Source organism: Salvelinus fontinalis, chromosome 16, assembly GCF_029448725.1.
Source record: "Salvelinus fontinalis isolate EN_2023a chromosome 16, ASM2944872v1, whole genome shotgun sequence".
Lineage (NCBI taxonomy): Eukaryota > Metazoa > Chordata > Actinopteri > Salmoniformes > Salmonidae > Salvelinus > Salvelinus fontinalis.
Window position 1 is genome coordinate 9,971,276 of NC_074680.1, and position 19,846 is coordinate 9,991,121.

Consider the following 19,846-nt stretch of genomic DNA (forward strand, 5'->3'; position numbering starts at 1 on the left):
TAAGTGGAAAAACTGCGAATAAAATTTTGTTTTGTCACTTTTCTAGAGCCCTGTATATTTCTTGCGGATTTTTTGCAATACAGTCATGTTGACTGACATGTTTGTAAAGGATTATAAAATATTTTAGGCAAAAACTTTGATATTCAGAACTGTAAATTATTTTATTATAAAGATTAAGAACTGACATGTCAAATGTCTTTGCATGCAGTATATGAAGTAAGTCTGACTGTCCTGTACATCTGCCGGGGGAGCCATTGTGTTTCACCTCAAGTGTTGACAGACCGATGGAGTAATCTAAAGAATACTCTTGCACATCACTTTTTGAAATACCCATGGTATTAAAGCGTCCCTATTTCGAAGGCTTAGGAAGGGAAGACTGCATGTTGCTAACGACTACCGCAGAGTGCAGACTAAAATGAGTCATAGATCTGAACACGTATTGATACAGGCCAGACAGGAAACCAGAAACCATGTGGGGAAGTTTACAAAATCCGTGACCAAGTTTGGACAAGAGTAGTCGGATTAATGTTATGAGTCTTGACAGTCAGGATGTTTTTTTATTTTATCAATAAATATTTTATTAGCATAATCATGCTTATCTTCAAACACATTTTTCCAGTGTTATACTTTTACGAATCTGTATCTTAGGAAATTGTCAATGGTAAAAAAATGACAGGCTAAGCACAGTTTACAGTAAAAATTATCACAAGTGCAGCGGTATCAATGGTTTAAGTGCTGTATGTACACAGTCTATTGCACATGCAACAGATAAAGCAAAGACTAAAGCGAGTCCCCATCCTCTTGCTACATCCATGGAGCCATGTTAGGAGTCTCCTTCTGTCCCGGCTGCTGGGGGAAAAAATAAATCAAATCCACAAATTAAAAATATGTATAAACAATGATTACTGCTGGAATGATAATAGGATGACGGTTCAGGCTTTTTACACAATGCACTTATACTTGTCGGTTGGTAGACCAAAATGTTGGCCTTTCAATTAAGTGAATTAAACATTTCAAGTAGTGTACAGAAACGTCTTGTAAATCGAATTTCATGTTCCAACAACTCTTACCAGATATACGGGCGTCTCCCTTTTGAAGTTAAATTGAAATAATATATTTACCTTGTTCAGTTCAGGAAACAGTTCTAGAAGAGCCAGGTCCATTAAGACATAGGTCAACTGAGGAAAAATGATGCAGAGGGATTATTAGAATGAATACAAATTCCTAAATTGTAGTTTTCATCACGGATCTAAAATGTGTTTACTGCTGTCTAAATCATACAGTACAGCAATAAGGTCTAGATTAACAACCCTTAAACGATGCAATACATTGTGGTAAACTATGTAGTGCAGTGTACTGTACTAAACACACTGTTCTCATGCTGTTTTATGTTAGCTGCCCATGAGCTACATTCATGAGCTACGGTATGTAGCAACCTTACACTCATGTTACACATGGTCTGTCTGAAATAATAATAATAATAATAATAAGCTGCCTTTCTGGTGTTTACATGTAGGATAACAATTCACTGACTAACTGGCCTTCACAAGCCTCCAACTACTACAATGCCTGAGGATCCTAGTAAGGACCCTACAATGCCTGAGGACCCTACAATGCCTGGGGAGCCTATAAAGGACCCTACAATGCATGAGGACGCTAATGAGCTTTCACACTTCAACCAAGTCAGTTTTGGTGCATTTGAAACAATGATATATGATAGTATTCTTTTCAACCCTGCATTCTCCTGTACTTTGTGTGACACTAGTTGTAACTTTAGATGCCTCGCTGCATTGTCGTACCTGTTTGTTAAGAACAGGCTGTTGTAGTCCATCGAAGAGCAGGCGGACCCCCTCGTACCTGGCCTCTTCTCCAATACACTTGCCCAGGAATTCTGAAGGGAAAACACTCGTCATCTTAGAGGGTCAAATCAATTGACTTCTGACTGTTTTCAATTAATAATAAAAAAATTGACTTCATAGCAAAAATTAAAAACACGTTTTCAACTACATAGAACCCAAAATAAGACCTAATAATCCTAGCCAAGTTTCCCACTTTAACTTGAGATGTACTTCATGAAACCATCTGAATCTAAGAGATCTACTAAGGACCTGGAATGTATTTCATCATTTCCTCAAAGGTCTTCTTGGCCCTTTTCTGCTTATTTGCCAAGGAGCGTGGCTCACTGTTTTCACAGAACACAGCATCTAGTACATCACAAGGACACATCAAAATAAGAGTCATATCACTCATTGCTTTTGTATATACATTTTTTTTTTTTTTTTTACAAAATAGGATAATAATAAACAATATAGAGAAAAAAGTAGAAATTGGAAGAAGAAAACAGTAGAAGGTCGGAGGTAAGCTAGCGACCTCTGAGCAGGGTGATGAGAGAAATGAGGCGGTGCTCCTGGAACACCTTGTCCAGTTTATGCTGCAGGTAGTGGTCTGTGTACGCCTCCAGGGTGTTCTTTAACAGGATCCTCCCGCCCATCAGCAGATGGTGCAGCCAATCAGGGATGTGAAAGACCACTCGACCTGCCAATGACAGTCAAGCAGTGGGAGAGTGATGATGAGATGCTAGGTTATGTCCAATCAATTATTGATTTTCTAAATATGTATAGGATTTATATAAGGTGGCAATAACACTGATTTACCCTCTGATTGGCTAGATAGAATTTCCACCATATTGTTTACACCTACTTAATTCTTTCATTTCTCCACTAGTACCTAGTAGAGACCAATTTAGAATTGAGCGTTATATTCCTGCACTACTTTGTCACTGGATGGACAAATGCTATGGGTGGGGCCGACTTACCCACAAACATCAAGTAGTCATACACTCCTTCCACAGTGATCATCTCCATGAAGTAGTTCTGGTTATGTTTCTTCTCCGTGCTCTCTGATCGGTTGGCATTGTTCTTGAATAGTTCATTGAAGAGCTAAGGAGTTCAAGCAAAGGTCAACAACACTTTAAAATGGAGGGGAATAACAAAATAACATGTAAAAATACATCCAGCAGTTATATTTAAAGGATCTGTTCCAATTTGGCTGAGCGATCAAGTGGCTCTCCTAACTAGAAACACGAAACACTTGTCAACTAAGGTAAGCGTGTGTGAGTATGGGAGTCTAAGCATGCCAGACACAGGTCGAAAAAGTATTTGCATCTCTTCCAAATATTTAACGTGCATTTGAATTAGCTTCCCCAGTCTAATGGAACCAATGGACTAGTGCAAAGTCAAACCTCCCCCCCACCCCAACTCAGCAGGCTAGGTAAGCCAAATCAAGCACACCTAAAATATTTGAAAGAAATGAAATACTATTTAGAACCAGGTGTAGTGTAAGCCCACCTTCTTATCATTCTCTGACGTGGGACTGAGGATGGTCAGCTCTGGCCGGCTGGGTTTGGGCTTGGGCGATTCACAGGAGTTAAAGAAGGAATTGAGGAATGGCTCCAAATGCTGCCCTTTCTGAAACGGAAAAAAACACAGGGGAGATTCCTTATAGGTTACTGTGAAAGCCCTCTTAAACAGTTAAATATGTTATTTGAGTCACTGGATCCCTGCTGTTCACATTTATTTCAACTGGCATACTATAATAACATAGCTGACATGACTTATAAGTGGATTCCACAGGCATGTTTGGCTTACATTCCTAAATGACTATCCCAGGAATTATTTTACAAGGACGCCGCCACAACGTTTTTTCCCAACCCAAGTCGAAAATGCATGACTTACTTCTTTTATCAGTTTACTGGGCACCGATTTGATGATCTTCCCTGTCGGAAAATAAACCATGTTAAACTCAAATGAGTTCAACAATGAGTTCAACAGGAGAGCAGGTTGTGAGAGATGTTATTAACATAGAACTCTTGGCCACGTTACAATGACCATAGGAGTCGGCAAGATGGCACAAACATAATCTGAGACGAGGCTACTTGGCCAGTGTTGCATACCTAGATTGACATCAGGGAGCATCTTGTCCACAAACTGAGAGTCCATACTGTGAGGGGAGAGGAAGTCGGCTAGCAGCTGACTGTTGCTCAGCTCAGGGTGTTGGAGCAGTTTCTGGAAAATAAACAGAAAGATCACATCTTCACTTTGTTGACATATTCAGTGAGGGCTGGCATAGAATAGCACTTTGTTATTAATTTGTAACAATGGAAATGTGTCCTAGGCTCCCCACCCCCTGAGTCAGCACACATACTTGAGAAGCTGGAACCAGTTCAGGGTCAACCACAGTAACCTTGGATTTGGGGTTTGGTGGTAGATTCTGAACCCAGCAGCCCTGGGATTTGAACCATAAACCCTCTGGTTGCTAATACCTCTCTAGCCTCTACATCAGCTACATAAGCTGACATAGATCCATTGGGAGAGACCAGCTATTTCCTGAAGCATGGCCTCTCTGTTGTAAGGTGAAGTTTCCCCTGGACGCTAATCTTGAGTCAATTTTGGCCTTACTAATGTTTAAGGTTAGGATTCAGGGAGGGGAAGCTGATCCTACATCTGTACCTATGGGAAACGTCACCCCGGCGCTTGTTTAGTCCATAATGACTACCTACCTGGAGGTACTCCTGGAACTCCTCCCGCTTGGAGGTCAGGAACTCATAGTTCTTGGGGCCGATGATTCTTTTGGAAGGCAGCTGGGCGTCTGGGAATGAGCCTGTTGTGACAGAGGAGCACAAAATAAAAACAAATCCTGGATGAGAAGGCTTGAAGACAATCAAACAATGTGAAAATACTGTTAGAACTATTCTTAGAAATGGGTGGAATTATTCAGTGTGAGAACATTTGGCCAATGTTCAAGATTCATATATTCTGGCTGTCAATTTACAATGGACGATGCGATGAGTGGTTACAGGGACTGAAACCTGAAGAAATCATCTAAAACATGTACTTACCATGAAACTCAGTGAGTTTTGATTCAAGGACATAAAATTCCAGATATCTTCTGTACACAGACCAGTGCTCGGTCTCATGACCCACTGTGAAATACAAAGGGAAACAATACATCAATATTAAGAGTGGACATACTGTCTTCAGAAAGTACTCCTTGACTTTTTCCATATTTTGTTGTGTTACAAAGTAGGATTAAGATGGATTTAATTGTCTTTTTGTTGTGAACGATCTACACAAAGTACTTGAATGTCAAAGTGGAAGAAAAAGTCTAACATTGGGAAAACAAAATGACAAATAAAACACTAATATACTATCTTGATTAGATAAGTACAGTTGAAGTCGGAAGTTTACATACACTTAGGTTGGAGTCATTAAAACTAATTTTTCAACCACTCCACAAATTTCTTGTTAACAAACTATAGTTTTGGCAAATCGGTTAGGACTTTTTAAGTGGTGATCCTAACTGACCTAAGACAGGGAATTTTTTAATAGGATTAAATGTCAGGAATTGTGAAAAACTGAGTTTAAAAGTATTTGGCTAAGGTGTATGTAAACTTCCGACTTCAACTGTATTCAACCCCCAACATGTTAGAATCATTTTCCTGGGTAAGTCTGTAAGAGCTTTGGATACCTGGATTGCACAATATTTGCACATTCTTTTTAAAATTCTTCAAGTTCTGTTAAGTTGGTTGCAGATCATTGCTAGACAGCCATTTTCAAGTCTTGCCATACATTTTCAAGCCGATTTAAGTCAAATCTGTAACTAGGCCACTCAGGAACATTCAATGTCATCTTGTAAATAACCACAGTGTACAGTTCCTTCATAAAGTATTCAGACCCCTTGCCTTATTCCACTTTGTTACGTTAGACTTATTCTAAAATTGATCAAATAAAATACTCAGTAATCTGCACACAATATCCCATAATGACAAAGCAAAAACAGATATTTGTAATTTTTTTGCTAATTTATTAAAAAATAAAAACAGAAATACCTTATTTACATAAGTATCCTGACCCTTTGATATGAGACTTGAAATTGAGCTCAGGTGAATCCTGTTTCCATCGATCATCTTTGAGATGTTTCTACAACTTGGAGTCCACCTGTGGTAAATGTAATTGATTAGATATGTGCTTTTCCAAATCATGTCTATCTATATAAAAAGGTCCCACAGTTGACAGTGCATGTCAGAGTAAAAACCAGCCTTGAGGTCAAAGGAATTGTCTGTAGAGCTCCGAGACAGGATTGTGTAGAGGCACAAATATGGGCAAGGGTATCATAAAATGTATGCAGCATTGAAGGTCACCAAGAACACATTCTTAAATGGAAGAAGTTTGGAAACACCAAGACTCTTCCTAGAGCTGGCCGCCCAGCCAAACTGAGCAATCGGGGGAGAATGGCCTTGGTCAGGGAGGTGACCAAGAACCCGATGGTCACGCTGACAGAGCTCCAGAGTTCCTCTGTGGAGATGGGAGAACCTTCCAGAGCAACAACCATCTCTGCAGCACTCCACCAAATCAGGCCTTTATGGTGGAGTGGCCAGACGGAAGCCACTCCTCGGGAAAAGGCACATGACAGCCCGCTTGGAGTTTGCCAAAAGGCACCTAAAGACTCTCAGACCATGAGACACAATATTCTCTGGTCTGATGAAACCAAGATTGCACTCTTTGGCCTAAATGCCAAGTGTCACGTCTGGAGGAAACCTGGCAACATCCCTACGGTGAAGCATGGTGGTGGCAGCATCATGCTGTGGGGGTGTTTTTCAGCGCCAGGGACTGGGAGACTAGTCAGGGTCGAGACAAAGCGGTCATCAAGGCAAAGGTTGGCTACTTTGAAGATTCTCAAATATAAAAATATATTTTGATTTGTATAACACTTTTGATTACTCATGATTCCATGTGTGTTAATTCATAGTTTTGATGTCTTCATTACTATTCTACAATGTAGAAAATAGTAAAACTAAAGAAAAACCCTGGAATGAGTAGGTGTGTGCAAACTTTTGAATGGTACTGTATGCAAATGTGATATTTCTATTTTTTTTTAAATATAAATTAGCAAAAATGTATTAAAAAAAAGTTTTTGCTTTGTCATTATGGGGTATTGTATGTAGATTGTGAGGGGGAAAAACAATTGAATCAATTTTAGAATAAGGCTGTAACCTAACAAAATGTGGAAAAAGTCAAGGGGTCTGAATACTCTCCGAAGGCACTGTATATTTGGCCATGGTGTTTTATGCTTTGTGTATGGTCCTGCTGAAAGGTGAATTTGTCTCCCAGTGTCTATTGAAAGCCGACAACCAGGTTTTTATCTAAAATGTTGCCTGTGGTTAGCTCTATTCTGCAAATTTTTATCTTAAAAAACTACCTAGTCCTTGCAGATGAGAAGCATACCCATAACATGGTGCAGCCACCACCATGCTTGAAAATATGAAGAGTGGTACTCAGTGATGTGTGGTGTTGGATTTGACCAAAACATAAAGCTTTGTATTCAGGACATAGTTAATTTCTTTGCAACTTTTTTTTTGCAGTTTTACTTTAGTGCCTTGTTGCAAAAATGATGCATGTTTTGAAATAGTTTTATTCTGTACAGGCCTGCTTCTTTTCACTCTGTCAATTAGGTTAGTATTGTGACCATTAAACTGTTGTAAAGCGACCACTGGCCTCATGGTGAAATCCCTGAGCGATTTCCTTCCTCTTCGGCAACTAAGTTAGGAAGGACACTGGTATCTTTGTAGTGACTGGGTGTATTGATACACCATCAAAGTGTAATGAATAACTTCACCGTGCTCAAAGGATTTTCAGTGTGTGCTTTTTTACCCATCTACCAATAGGCTCCCTTCTTTGCGAGGCATTGGAAAACCTCCCTGGTCTTTGTGGTTGAATCAGTGTTTGAAATTCACTGCTCAACTGAGGGACCTTGCAGATAATGTTATGTGTGGGTTACAGAAATTAGGTAGTCAATCAAAAATCATGTTAAACACTATTATTGCAAACAGAGAGTTCATGCAACTTTTAAGCAAATATTGACTCAAGACATTTCAGCTTTTCATTTTTAAATAATAAAAAATTGAAAAACATAATTCCACCTTGAAATTATGGGGTATTGTGTGTAGGTCAGTGACAAAAAAAATCAAAATTTAATCAATTTTAAAATTCAGGCTGTAACAAAATGTGGAAAAAGTCAAGAGGTGTGAACACAGTAAGCCTACATAATCTAAATATCTCGGCAAAATTATCCCTTGTGTATCTGTTTTGCTATAAGTGGGAAGCTTATAAGGTATTTGAAATATTTGATGGAAAGAAAAAGTCGATGACTGACAGAACACAGAGGAAGTTCTCTAATAGAGTTAGAGTTGTCATCGAATGACTTGCATTATGTCAGCAACAGGAAGCATGATAATAGATCATGAAGCCGAATTTCATCCAGTGCTAATGGAGTATAGAACAGCCTTGTTTAGCCATTGTAGATTTGAACCGATTCAAAAAAGCCCTTTCAGACCCATTTACAGTTGAAGTCGGAAGTTTACATACACCTTAGCCAAATACATTTAAACTCAGTTTTCACAATTCCTGACATTTATCCTAGTAAAAATTCCCTGTCTTAGGTCAGTTAGGATCACCACTTTATTTTAATAATGTGAAATGTCAGAATAATACCTGCTCAAAAAAATAAAGGGAACACTTAAACAACACAATGTAACTCCAAGTCAATCACACTTCTGTGAAATCAAACTGTCCACTTAGGAAGCAACACTGATTGACAATAAATGTCACATGCTGTTGTGCAAATGGAATAGACAAAAGGTGGAAATTATAGGCAATTAGCAAGAGACCCCCTGAAAAATGACCTCCAGCAGGCCACAAATGTGCATGTGTCAGCATCTGGTCTCACAAGGGGTCTGGGGATCTCATCTCGGTACCTAATGGCAGTCAGGCTACCTCTGGCGAGCACATGGAGGGCTGTGCGGCCCCACAAAGAAATGCCACCCCACACCATGACTGACCCACCGCCAAACCGGTCATGCTGGAGGATGTTGCAGGCAGCAGAACATTCAACCCGGCGTCTCCAGACTGTCACGTCTGTCACATGTGCTCAGTGTGAACCTGCTTTCATCTGTGAAGAGCACAGGGCGCCAGTGGCGAATTTGCCAATCTTGGTGTTCTCTGGCAAATGCCAAACGTCCTGCACGGTGTTGGGCTGTAAGCACAACCCCCACCGGTGGACGTCGGGCCCTCATACCACCCTCATGGAGTCTGTTTCTGACCATTTGAGCAGACAAATGCACATTTGTGGCCTGCTGGAGGTCATTTTGCAGGGCTCTGGCAGTGCTCCTCCTTGCACAAAGGCGGAGGTAGCGGTCCTGCTGCTGGGTTGTTGCCCTCCTACGGCCTCCTCCACGTCTCCTGATGTACTGGCCTGTCTCCTGGTAGCGCCTCCATGCTCTGGACACTACGCTGACAGACACAGCATTTTTTTGAGCAGTGTAATACAGAGAATTATATATTTCAGCTTTCTTCACATTCCCAGTGGGTCAGAAGTTTACATACACACAATTAGTATTTGGTAGCATTACCTTTAAATTGTTTTACTTGGGTCAAACGTTTCGCGTAGTCTTCCACAAGCTTCCCACAATAAGTTGGGTGAATTTTGGCCCAATCCCCCTGACAGAGCTGGTGTAACCGAGTCAGGTTTTGTTGGCCTCCTTGCTCACACAGGCTTTTTCAGTTCTGCCCACAGATTTTCTATGGGCTTGAGGTCAGGGCTTTGTGATGGCCACTCCAATACCTTGACTTTGTTAACCTTAAGCCATTTTTCCTCAACTTTGGAAGTATGCTTGGGGTCATTGTCCATTTGGAAAAAAAAACATTTGCGACCAAGCTTTAACTTCCTGACTGATGTCTTGAGATGTTGCTTCAATATCGCCACAATTTTCCTTTCCTCATGATGCCATCTATTATGTGAAGTGCACCAGTACCTCCTGCAGCAAAGCACCCCCACAACATGATGCTGCCACCCCTGTGCTTCACGGTTGGGATGGTGTTCTTAGGCTTGCAAGCCTCCCCCTTTGTCCTCCAAACATAACAATGGTCATTATGGCCAAACAGTTCTATTTTTTTTTTTTCATCAGACCAGAGGACATTTCTCCAAAAAGTACAATCTTTGTCCCCATGTGTCATTGCAAACCGTAGTCTGGCTTTTTTATGGCGGTTTTGGAGCAGTGGCTTCTTCCTTGCTGAGCGGCATTTCAGGTTATGTCGATATAGGACTTGTTTTACTGTGGATATAGATACTTTTGTACCCATTTCCTCCAGCATCTTCACAAAGTCCTTTGCTGTTCTGGGATTGATTTGCACTTTTCGCACCAAAGTACGTTCATCTCTAGGAGACGGAACACGTCTCCTTCCTGAGCGGTATGACGGCTGCGTGGTCCCATGGTGTTCATACTTGCGTACTATTGTTTGTATAGATGAACGTGGTACCTTCAGGTGTTTGGAAATTGCTCCCAAGGATGAACCAGACTTGTGGAGATCTACAGTTTTTTTCTGAGGTCTTGGCTGATTTCTTTTGATTTTCCCATGATTTCACGCAAAGAAGCACTGAGTTTGAAGGTAGGCCATGAAATACATCCACAGGTACACCTCCAATTGACTCAAATTATGTCAAATTCTGGAATTTTCCAAGCTGTTTAAAGGCACAGTCAACTTAGTGTATGTAAACTTCTGACCGACTGGAATTGTGATACAGTGAATAAGTGAAATAATCTGTAAACAATTGTTGGAAAAATTACTTGTGTCATGCACCAAGTAGATGTACTAACCGACTTGCCAAAACTATAGCTTGTTAACAAGAAATTTGTGGATTGGTTGAAAAACGAGTTTTAATGACTCCAACCTAAGTGTATGTAAACTTTGACTTCAACTGTACAGTATCAGCAGTATTGGTTTCACCTGTACACCACACTGATCCCAGACCAGCATGTAGGTAATGCTTAAGCCCCTGGGCCTAGTTTCACCTGTAAGCCACACTGATCCCAGAGCATCCTGTAAATCTCACCAGCCTTCCTGTCGTTGCGCTCCACGTCGATACAGAACACGGGGATCCTCTCCCTCTTGATGTCATCATCGAAGAAGTCTATGTAGGGGATGGTGATGGTCCAGGCTGAGAGATTGCGAGGGGTGCTGGGGGTACTGACGGCCTCCATGGGGGAGTCATCCTCCAGAACCATCATGGCCTCTTCCACCTGACAGAGCCCAGCCACAGACAGAGGGCGGTCAGAGATAAGAGGGTGAAGGTCAAGACAATGAATGACAGTCAAAGTTTGGTATGGAATCTGGGCCTCTATTCACAAAAGGTTCTCAGAGTAGGCTATTGCAACACTCCTATCAGCTAAAAACAAGAAACGGCTTCAGTGGACAATTGAGGAGTGGGAAAACATTGCCTGGTCCGACGAATTCCAGGTCTGTTGCGTCATGCTGATGGCAGAGTCAGGATTTGGCGTAAGCAATACGAGTCCATGGACCCATCCTGCCTGGTGTCAACAATACAGGCTGGTGGCAGTGGTGTAGGTGTGGGTAATGTTTTCCTGGCACACATTACATCCCTTGATACCAATTGAACAACAATTGAACACCACAGTGTATCTGAACATTGCTGCTGCCCAAACCCAATAGAGCATATTTGGGATGAGATGGAATGGGCTGTTCGCAGGATGAATGTACCACCATACAATCTGCAGCGACTGCGTGATGCCATCGCATCAGCATGGACAAACATCCCTGTGGAACGTTTCCGAAACCTTGTAGAATCCATGTCCAAAATAATTGGTCCTCTAACTCAGTTGGTAGAGCATGGCTTTGGCTCGTGCAATGCCAGGATAGTGGGTTCAATTCCCAGGACCACCCATACGAAAAATGTATGCAAGCATGTCTGTAAATCGCTATGGATACAAGCGTCTACTAAATGGCATGTATTATATATAAGAATTCTGGCTGTTCTGGACACAAAGGGGGGTCCGAACCGGTACTAGACGGGTGTACCTAAAAAACTGTCTGGTGCATGTATATCAGCACTCCTACTCTAAGACTCTTTGTGAATAGGTGCCTGGTCTGTGGTCCCATACATGGTAAAGCTTGTGTGAAGCCGCACAGATCCACAATGTAAAAAGGGAGACACACTGCAAAGGTCCACTGATATTGAGTGACATATACAAGACGTACTAGAACAAACAACAAAGTACAGGATGTAAAATGGGGGATGTATTCACTGACAGCAGCTCTAGTGGGGGTAAAATATAGCTAGAGTGTGAACTATCTAGTGGGTCAGCTACGGAAGGCTCTGGGAGAAGAAGAAGAGAAACATACTGAGGTCGGCTGTGCAATGCTGTGGGAATGATGATGATACCTAGTCAGAGGGGGCAGGGCAGGGGTCTCGGTCAGTGAATCAAAAATGATCATAAACCATTTTTAGTTGAGTTCAACATTATATATTTTCTTAGCAGAAACGCTAAAGATTTCCCCTTTGGTGAATTTGTTGCAGAGTGTTCACCATTAACATCAAGTAGAAATTATATACAAAAAAAAAGTTCAACCTAATTGTTGTCTGCTTAGTACAAAGAAACACATCATGGTATTGAATAAGCAAACATACAGGCCAGTACATCACCGTACGAGGTTTATGGGCACTGGGACAGAGGACAAGGAACAAAAAGAGTACCTCTGATACTGAAATTGGGTCAACAGGCCCCCATTCCAGTTTATTTATCTACCTGACCGTGCAATTGTAATCTATCAACCAGATTTCCAATGAAAATCACAACCTTTAAGTGAAAAGTCACAACCTTTAAAAATGACTCCTCTTGGCAATCAGTATTGCTTCATAAAGTCTCTGGCGAATTTATTTCAAAATTAAAATGATCAACAACAAAATTCAAAGAAGTAGAGTCCCAAGCCCATTTTACATATTCAAGGTACACTCTGCGGGATGACATCATCATATACCATATGGATTCAACAGAAACCATATCTACCAAGACTTCCATAGTTTCACCTCTACCATGAATCCTTCATTTCCTGAGTGTGCGATCCTAACTAATCCTGGCTCCACACTGCAGCCCAGTGGCCACACACTACTCACCATGTCATCCTCTCCCTCCACCAGTCCGTAAGTTGGCAACATGGCTCCCTCCATGGTGGTGCTCTTGAACACCCCCTTGATCTTGCTGCCGATGCGGCTGATCCCAAACGACTCGCCCCGCTTCGAGGTGTTCCTGCAGGCCAAAGAAGAGAGATTGTTTAATTTTGTGACAATGCAGGAGTTGTGCATGGCTTCAGAAAATCGCATGCAGTGTGGGTGCAGGACTGGAAGACAGAAGGGATACTGTATATTGTTCGGGGTTGAGGTGGGGGAGGTAGAAGCCAGGGTAGCCACACCAGACCACAGATAACAGTGAATTGAATGGATTAATAAAATAGAAGTGGATGAAAAATCATTGACGAGATTATAGGATGAGAGTGGCTTGGGGTATACACTCAAACCACACTCATTTGAAAACAAACTAATGTTGCTTTAGCCAAGTAAAAAAGTACAATTACAACACTGACACTTTGTGAATGACTGATGAAACCACACACTGTGTAGTCACCCTAATCAAAAAGGAACACTGAAAGGCAACACAAAATTGACACATTCAAATCAAGACCCATAAAGGTCACAAACAAGGAGGCCATGCTGGTAGGGGAACAAATCAAGAAACATTAGCACCACAAGACAAGTACCCATGCGTAGGAGATGGGAGGCGAGGGCGATTTATAGAGGTGGGATGTAGGATACACACGGGCCTCGCAATGGACCCCGACTTACTTCAGCGAGCCAGGGCGTGAGGTTAGACAGCCATAAGAGCCGGATGGAAGGGCTACAATGGACTGGACATGAAGGTGGTGGTTAACGGATGCAGGTGAGGAGGAACCAGGGGTGCTGGACGGGGACTCAGGGCTCTGGGCATAGTCCCACTCCCAGGAGCTTTAGAGCGGGGAGCCATCAGTGTGTAAGGCATGGAACATCCAGAGGGATGGATGGATAAAAAAAAAACAAGCACTGTCCAAGATGGTGGATATAGGCGAGCAGTTGGTGAGAGAGAGACAGACAAGGGGATGGGGTTAGCGACAGGGCCAGTGTTCACGCATGGGGGTGCCGAAGCAGAAAGTGCCATTCTCTACTTTAAAAATTCTCCTCGTTCACCCCCTCCTTTCTGACAGACAACCACAGTCCATGCTGCCTTGACCACTGCCTTTATAACAAAGACTGTTCCTACGAGAGAACAATAACTATTCCCCACCCTACCTTCCTTTTTGCTGCAAGGGAGCACAGATCTGTGCAAAAAAATACATTTTTCTCACTTTTCTTTAACAATGTGCGTTATAAAAAGGAGGCGATTGTTTATACACAGCGCCGTTGACTAAACTCCACCAGGGTTTGTCGAGTTTGTTACAAAGGCAGTATTCTTTTCCTCAGACTGCATCCAGGCAAGTATAGTTACATATCTTGCGTGCAGCGTTAACTCGGCAATGGACAGCCGTTGCTGAGCACCATACTGAGGGGGCATACTCACCGGATGTCATCCAAACTCAGGCTATTTCTGGAATAATAGCAGGCACAAGGAGTTAAAGATGATAGGCCACTCAAGCACACTCCCAGACGACAGACACTAACTGAACTTAGCCACTGTGAGACAGGTGTGTACAGATAACAGTCCATCTTTATTTAGCTTGAGTAGTATAAGTCCAATGTTATCTGTACACACCTGGACGGCTCATAATAATGGCTGGAACGGAGCGAATGGATTGGCATCAATGCGTTTTGATGTATTTCAACCTTCGGGTTTTGTATTTCATTCAACCTTCGCACTCCAGCCATTACCACGAGCCCGTCCTCCCCAATTGAGGTGCCAGCAACCTCCTGTGATAGACACCCTGATGAATGAGTTAATATGGCATAGAGGAGCTTCGGATTTCCCTTTTAGTCCTAAACCAAATTCTGATGGGAGAATTTATGTACAAATTCTGATGGGAGAATTTATGTACTTGTGAGCACAAAAAGGATCCAAAAAGCTCAACTGTGCCTTCGAGATTAACTAGTCTACCGACACCACGGGTGCACAGTAAAGACAAGCCTACGTAAGACACAGAACTTAGACACAATATAGATACAACCATCGTTCTATAGACATGGAAAAACAGCACCCACCTGCTCAGTTTAGAGTTCCTGGCGGGGGATTCGGCCCCCCTCAACAGTTGCCTGAAATACTGGAAGAAAGGGGCAGGGAGGAAACCAGTCACACATATTAGGACCTCCTCCCTTCCCTGACTATCTATTTAACACTGAACAAAGTACCGTGATCGGGTCCCAGCGTTTTTCCTGATCATTTGACATGAACAGGAAAAACACCAGGCCATAACCATGATATCTAAGGACTCTTATGAATAACTACTTCCAGATACTCCATGTATTCAGGGATCGGTAGAAGACAACACTATTTCACCTCATGTTTCAGTATGATAATACAATGAGAGAATCTGTGTAGTGTAATGTATGATGACTTGCTGCACAAGCTCATTGGTCAGTCGTGTGTCCAGTATTGACGACATGATCTCACGTGTGTTTGTGTGTGTAAGACTAGGGTTGCAAAGCTACCTGTAATTTACCAACTGCCACCAGTTTGACGCCAAAACATTGACAACAAATACATGGACTTTCATTAAAAAAAGAAAATCCCCAGGTGTGTAAAACAAATATAAAAGTATATTTTATAGTGAGACCCTCATATTAAAACACCAATGGTATTCAATAATTTAGTTATATATATATATATATATATTTTTTTTTTTATCATCATATTTCATTATATGTAAATGTTATACTAAACAAAAATATAAAACGCAACAATTTCAAAGATTTTACTGAGTTACAGCTCATATAAGGAAATCAGTCAATTGAAATAAATTCATTAGGCCCTAATCTATCGATTTCACATGACTGGGAATACAGATACGCATCTGTTGGTCACAGACACCTTAAACAAAAAAGGGTTGTGGATCAGAAAAGCAGTCAGTATGTAGTGCCTAATTTGCTTCATGCAGTGTAACAGTATCTCTGTGCATTCAAATTGCCATCAATAAATTGCAATTGTGTTCATTGTCTGTAGCTTATGTCTGCCCATACCATAACCACACCACCCCATGGGGCACTCTGTTCACAACGTTGACATAAGCAAACCACATGAAGCCATACACGTGGTCTGCGGTTGAGGCAGGTTGGATGTAATACCAAATTCTCTAAAACGGCGTTGGAGGTGACTTATGGTAGGTGAAATTAACATTAAATTCTCTGGCAAGAGGTCTGATGTACATTCCTTCAGTCAGCATGCCAATTGCACGCTCCCTCAAAACATTTGTGGCCTTGTGTTGTGTGACAAAATTGCATATTTTAGAGTGTCCTTTTATACTCCCCAGCACAAGGCGCACCTGTGTAATAATCATGCTGTTTAATCAGCTTCTTGATATGAAACACCTGTCAGGTGGATGGATTATCGTCACAAAGGAGAGCTACTCACTAACAGGGATGTAGACAAATTTGTGCACTAAATTTGAGAGAAATAAGCTTTGTGTATATGGAACATTTCTGGGATCTTTTACTTCAACTCATGAAACCAACACTTTACATGTTGCGTTTATATTTTTGTTCAGAGTACATGTGATACGGCCACACAAGAGTGCCAGAGACATGACAGACACCTGTGGTAATCTGAAGTACCCAAAAGGGCCACCTAGATGTCTTGTGATAGATTACATCAAATCCTTGAAAGACACAAATTCTGGTAGACTTTGAAAGTTTCGAGTAATATACCCTCCCTTTGCAACCCGAGTCCTGACCTCGTCGCTGTGGCAGAACATGGGGGTGAAGACGTTCTCCAGCAGGGACAGGACATGCTCGTAGGCCTCGAACAGGCAGCGCATGGTCTGCAGCTTCACCACCCCGGCATAAGGGCCCTCAGCAACTGGGGAGGGAAACCTACCACATGAGCATAACCTAACCAAGCTGCCATTTGTAATAATGAACAATTCTGTTAATAAAACTGTTCATATGGCTATTTATAAACAGTATTTATAGACATTCTGTTGATAAGGCTGAAGATACCATATTAAAATCCATATCTGAAGGAGAGGATACGTTATTATAAGTTCTCAAAGAGAAAATAACAAAAAGCTATGACTGAGCTATGACAAAAGCTATGACGAATACAACGATCGTGCCTTAAAACGGGAAATGCCAAACAAATCCCTGTGACTCACTATTTTTTATCTCCTCTACAATGAAGGGATCAAAGCGGATCTTGTCGATGCTCTCGTCCAGGCAGTAGGTCTCGTAGATCTTCTTCACCTCCTCGTGGAGCGTCAGCATCTCAGAGTCCGACAGCTCCGGACATAGGATCTTGTCGTTGAATTCCTCTGGTGGGGATAAAGGGAAATGTCCAACTAGACTTAACCCAGGGTTGATTAGGCAACAAATCGGGAGCAAACTAATAGTACACGCACAACCTACCAAGCAACAAAAAAGAAATGCATATCCACACGGATTCCATCTGGCCCAGGTTATTTTATTGAATTTTTTTTTTTGCCCAGATCATCAGCCTCAGCCTGACAGCTTCTGAAGATCAATATTGTCAAGAAAGGCATGAAAATTCTCTGTATAAAGCTATAACTCAGATTTAAGACGTTGATCAAGGTAAAAATCAGACAATATTTTGTTAATTGTGAATGTAAACAGTGACAATGTCTCCTTGAGAATGAATTGCCGAGAGGGCAGCCGTTCATTAAAAACAGAGTTTAATGGTTAGAAGATGTGATGGATGGCTATCATTACTTTTTAATGGTTTTGCAATGACCTCCGGATTAAAAAATAAATAATTGACTTGATGCCTGAGTAAGGAATTCAGCTCGCTTCTTAAAGACGGAGCTGAAGAGCCTTTGAATCACAAAAGGAGGATTGCTGGGTTAAATCCAGGGATTAATATTTATTTTCTAAACCAGATATTCTCGTCGTTCTAGATTTATTCAAATGGGATGCAAACCATGTTGTATTGTCCTTTACAAATCATTTAAAATAGCCTCCCAGACGATCAACTACTGAATTAATATTAAAAGAAATGAACTCTGGCGTAAAGATACGTTCAATTTCCAACAAGGTGCTCTGGGTTTGTGAGTTGAAATCAAAAATACAACAGTTTGCATGGTGATCTGATAAAGTAGAATGGAGGATCTAAGTGCTCTGTAATAATGGACATAGTGACAGAGGACAACATGTAATCAATCCTTGAGTAATACTGACGTCTATGAGGAAAGAAAGGAAACTCTTTAGAAGATGGATTTTTCGGTCTCCAAAGATCAACCAGACTAAGGTCTGAGATCAGACGTTGGGAGGTCCTTACATTTACATTTACATTTAAGTGATTTAGCAGACGCTCTTATCCAGAGCGACTTACAAATTGGAAAGTTCATACATATTCATCGTCCTTGGAAGTAGACGTTCGTGAGCTGCTCATAGTTGGATTGGATCTATCTAAACATGGGTTAATAACTGCAGTCGTGTGCTTCTTTGACCAAATTTTTAAATATATGAACTATATAAAATTATAATTATAATAATAATAAAAGGACAATTGAATCAATATATTAGATAGTGAAATTAAGGTTTTATCAAATATGACTGGAGCATATACAGAGATAAATGATCCTGCCTTCACTGTCATTCCAGGAGTCTATAATGCTGATACCTAGAGTTCTACAAACCACCACACACCTCTTGCCCTATTTAGGACAGAAGAAGCTACTACATTGAAAAGGGTATTGCTACATTTATGAACATCCTCTTTCAACAGATGTGATTGTTGTATTAAAGTAATATCAATATTTTTCCTCTGAATAAAATCAAGACATAGTGCTCGCTTAGTTCCAGTGTTTGATTTCTTGGAATCCCCAAGTGGCAAAAAAAATACTAGTCATAAGTATCGAAAGAAAAAACACAGGACAATAGGATAGTAGATCTGATTGTCCTGTATTTCAAGTACATAAGTATATTTATACAGAGTGTACAAAAACATTAACAATAAGAGCTCTTTCCATGGCATAGACTGACCAGGTGAATCCAGGTGAAAGCTATGATCCCTTATTGAGGTCACCTGTAAAATCCACTTCAAATCAGTGTAGATGAAGGAGAGGAGACAGGTTAAAGGAGGATTGACAAGCCTTGACACAATTGAGACATGGATTGTGTATGTGTGCCATTCGGAGGGTGAATGGGCAAGACAAGATATTTAAGTGCCTTTGAACGGGGTATGGTAGTAGGTGCCAGGTGCACCGGTTTGTGTCAAGAACTGCAAAGCTGCTGGGTTTTTCACACTCAACAGTTTCCCGTGTTTATCAACAATGATCCACCACCCAAAGGACATCAAGCCAACTTGACACAACTGTGGGAAACATTGGATTCAACATGCGCAAGAATCCCTGTGGAACGCTTGACACCTTGTAGAGTCCATGCCTCGATTAATTGGGGTTGTTCTGAGGGCAAAACGGGAGGGTGCAACTCAATATTAGGAAGGTGTTCTTAATTTTCTGTACACTCAGTGTAGGTCACACAACAATCCATTAATACTACCTGCTCTTTCCCTTTCCCCATGCATTGGTGACATGCAGATGCTGAGTCATACCCCCGTGGGCACCAGATACCACCATATGCTGACAATATGGGTACCCCATGCAAACCATAAACAACAACAAAAAAGGTATAATGTTCTTCTATATTAGATATAAACTAAATCCACTGCCGAGTGAAACCGCTACACTCATAATATAAACCAGCCTCAAGACTCCAAGGAAAAGATGCAGTGAAGCAGAAAAAA

The 19,846-nt window shown here is 41.3% G+C and overlaps 1 protein-coding gene across 5 annotated transcripts in view; it reads right to left on the bottom strand.

Moving 5' to 3' along the window:
* Window positions 1-537: 537 nt before the first annotated feature.
* LOC129812614 (sorting nexin-14-like) overlaps window positions 538-19,846 on the bottom strand; it is a 29,788-nt gene continuing 10,479 nt past the window's right edge. For 2 of the 5 annotated variants that reach the window (XM_055864324.1, XM_055864323.1), the window contains exons 13-29: window positions 17,241-17,396; window positions 16,821-16,945; window positions 15,136-15,194; window positions 13,753-13,911; window positions 13,027-13,159; window positions 10,948-11,134; window positions 4,898-4,981; window positions 4,559-4,659; window positions 3,953-4,064; window positions 3,735-3,775; window positions 3,348-3,467; window positions 2,816-2,939; window positions 2,371-2,535; window positions 2,109-2,204; window positions 1,800-1,891; window positions 1,122-1,178; window positions 538-849 (exon numbers count right to left, since the gene is read on the bottom strand). In XM_055864324.1, coding sequence (XP_055720299.1) covers window positions 805-849; window positions 1,122-1,178; window positions 1,800-1,891; window positions 2,109-2,204; window positions 2,371-2,535; window positions 2,816-2,939; window positions 3,348-3,467; window positions 3,735-3,775; window positions 3,953-4,064; window positions 4,559-4,659; window positions 4,898-4,981; window positions 10,948-11,134; window positions 13,027-13,159; window positions 13,753-13,911; window positions 15,136-15,194; window positions 16,821-16,945; window positions 17,241-17,396 — 1,856 coding nt within the window. In that variant the 3' untranslated portion in view covers window positions 538-804. Of the gene's footprint in view, window positions 850-1,121; window positions 1,179-1,799; window positions 1,892-2,108; window positions 2,205-2,370; window positions 2,536-2,815; window positions 2,940-3,347; window positions 3,468-3,734; window positions 3,776-3,952; window positions 4,065-4,558; window positions 4,660-4,897; window positions 4,982-10,947; window positions 11,135-13,026; window positions 13,160-13,752; window positions 13,912-14,500; window positions 14,528-15,135; window positions 15,195-16,820; window positions 16,946-17,240; window positions 17,397-19,846 lie in introns of all 5 variants that reach the window. The other 3 variants (XM_055864325.1, XM_055864326.1, XM_055864327.1) reach the window with 3 other exon arrangements.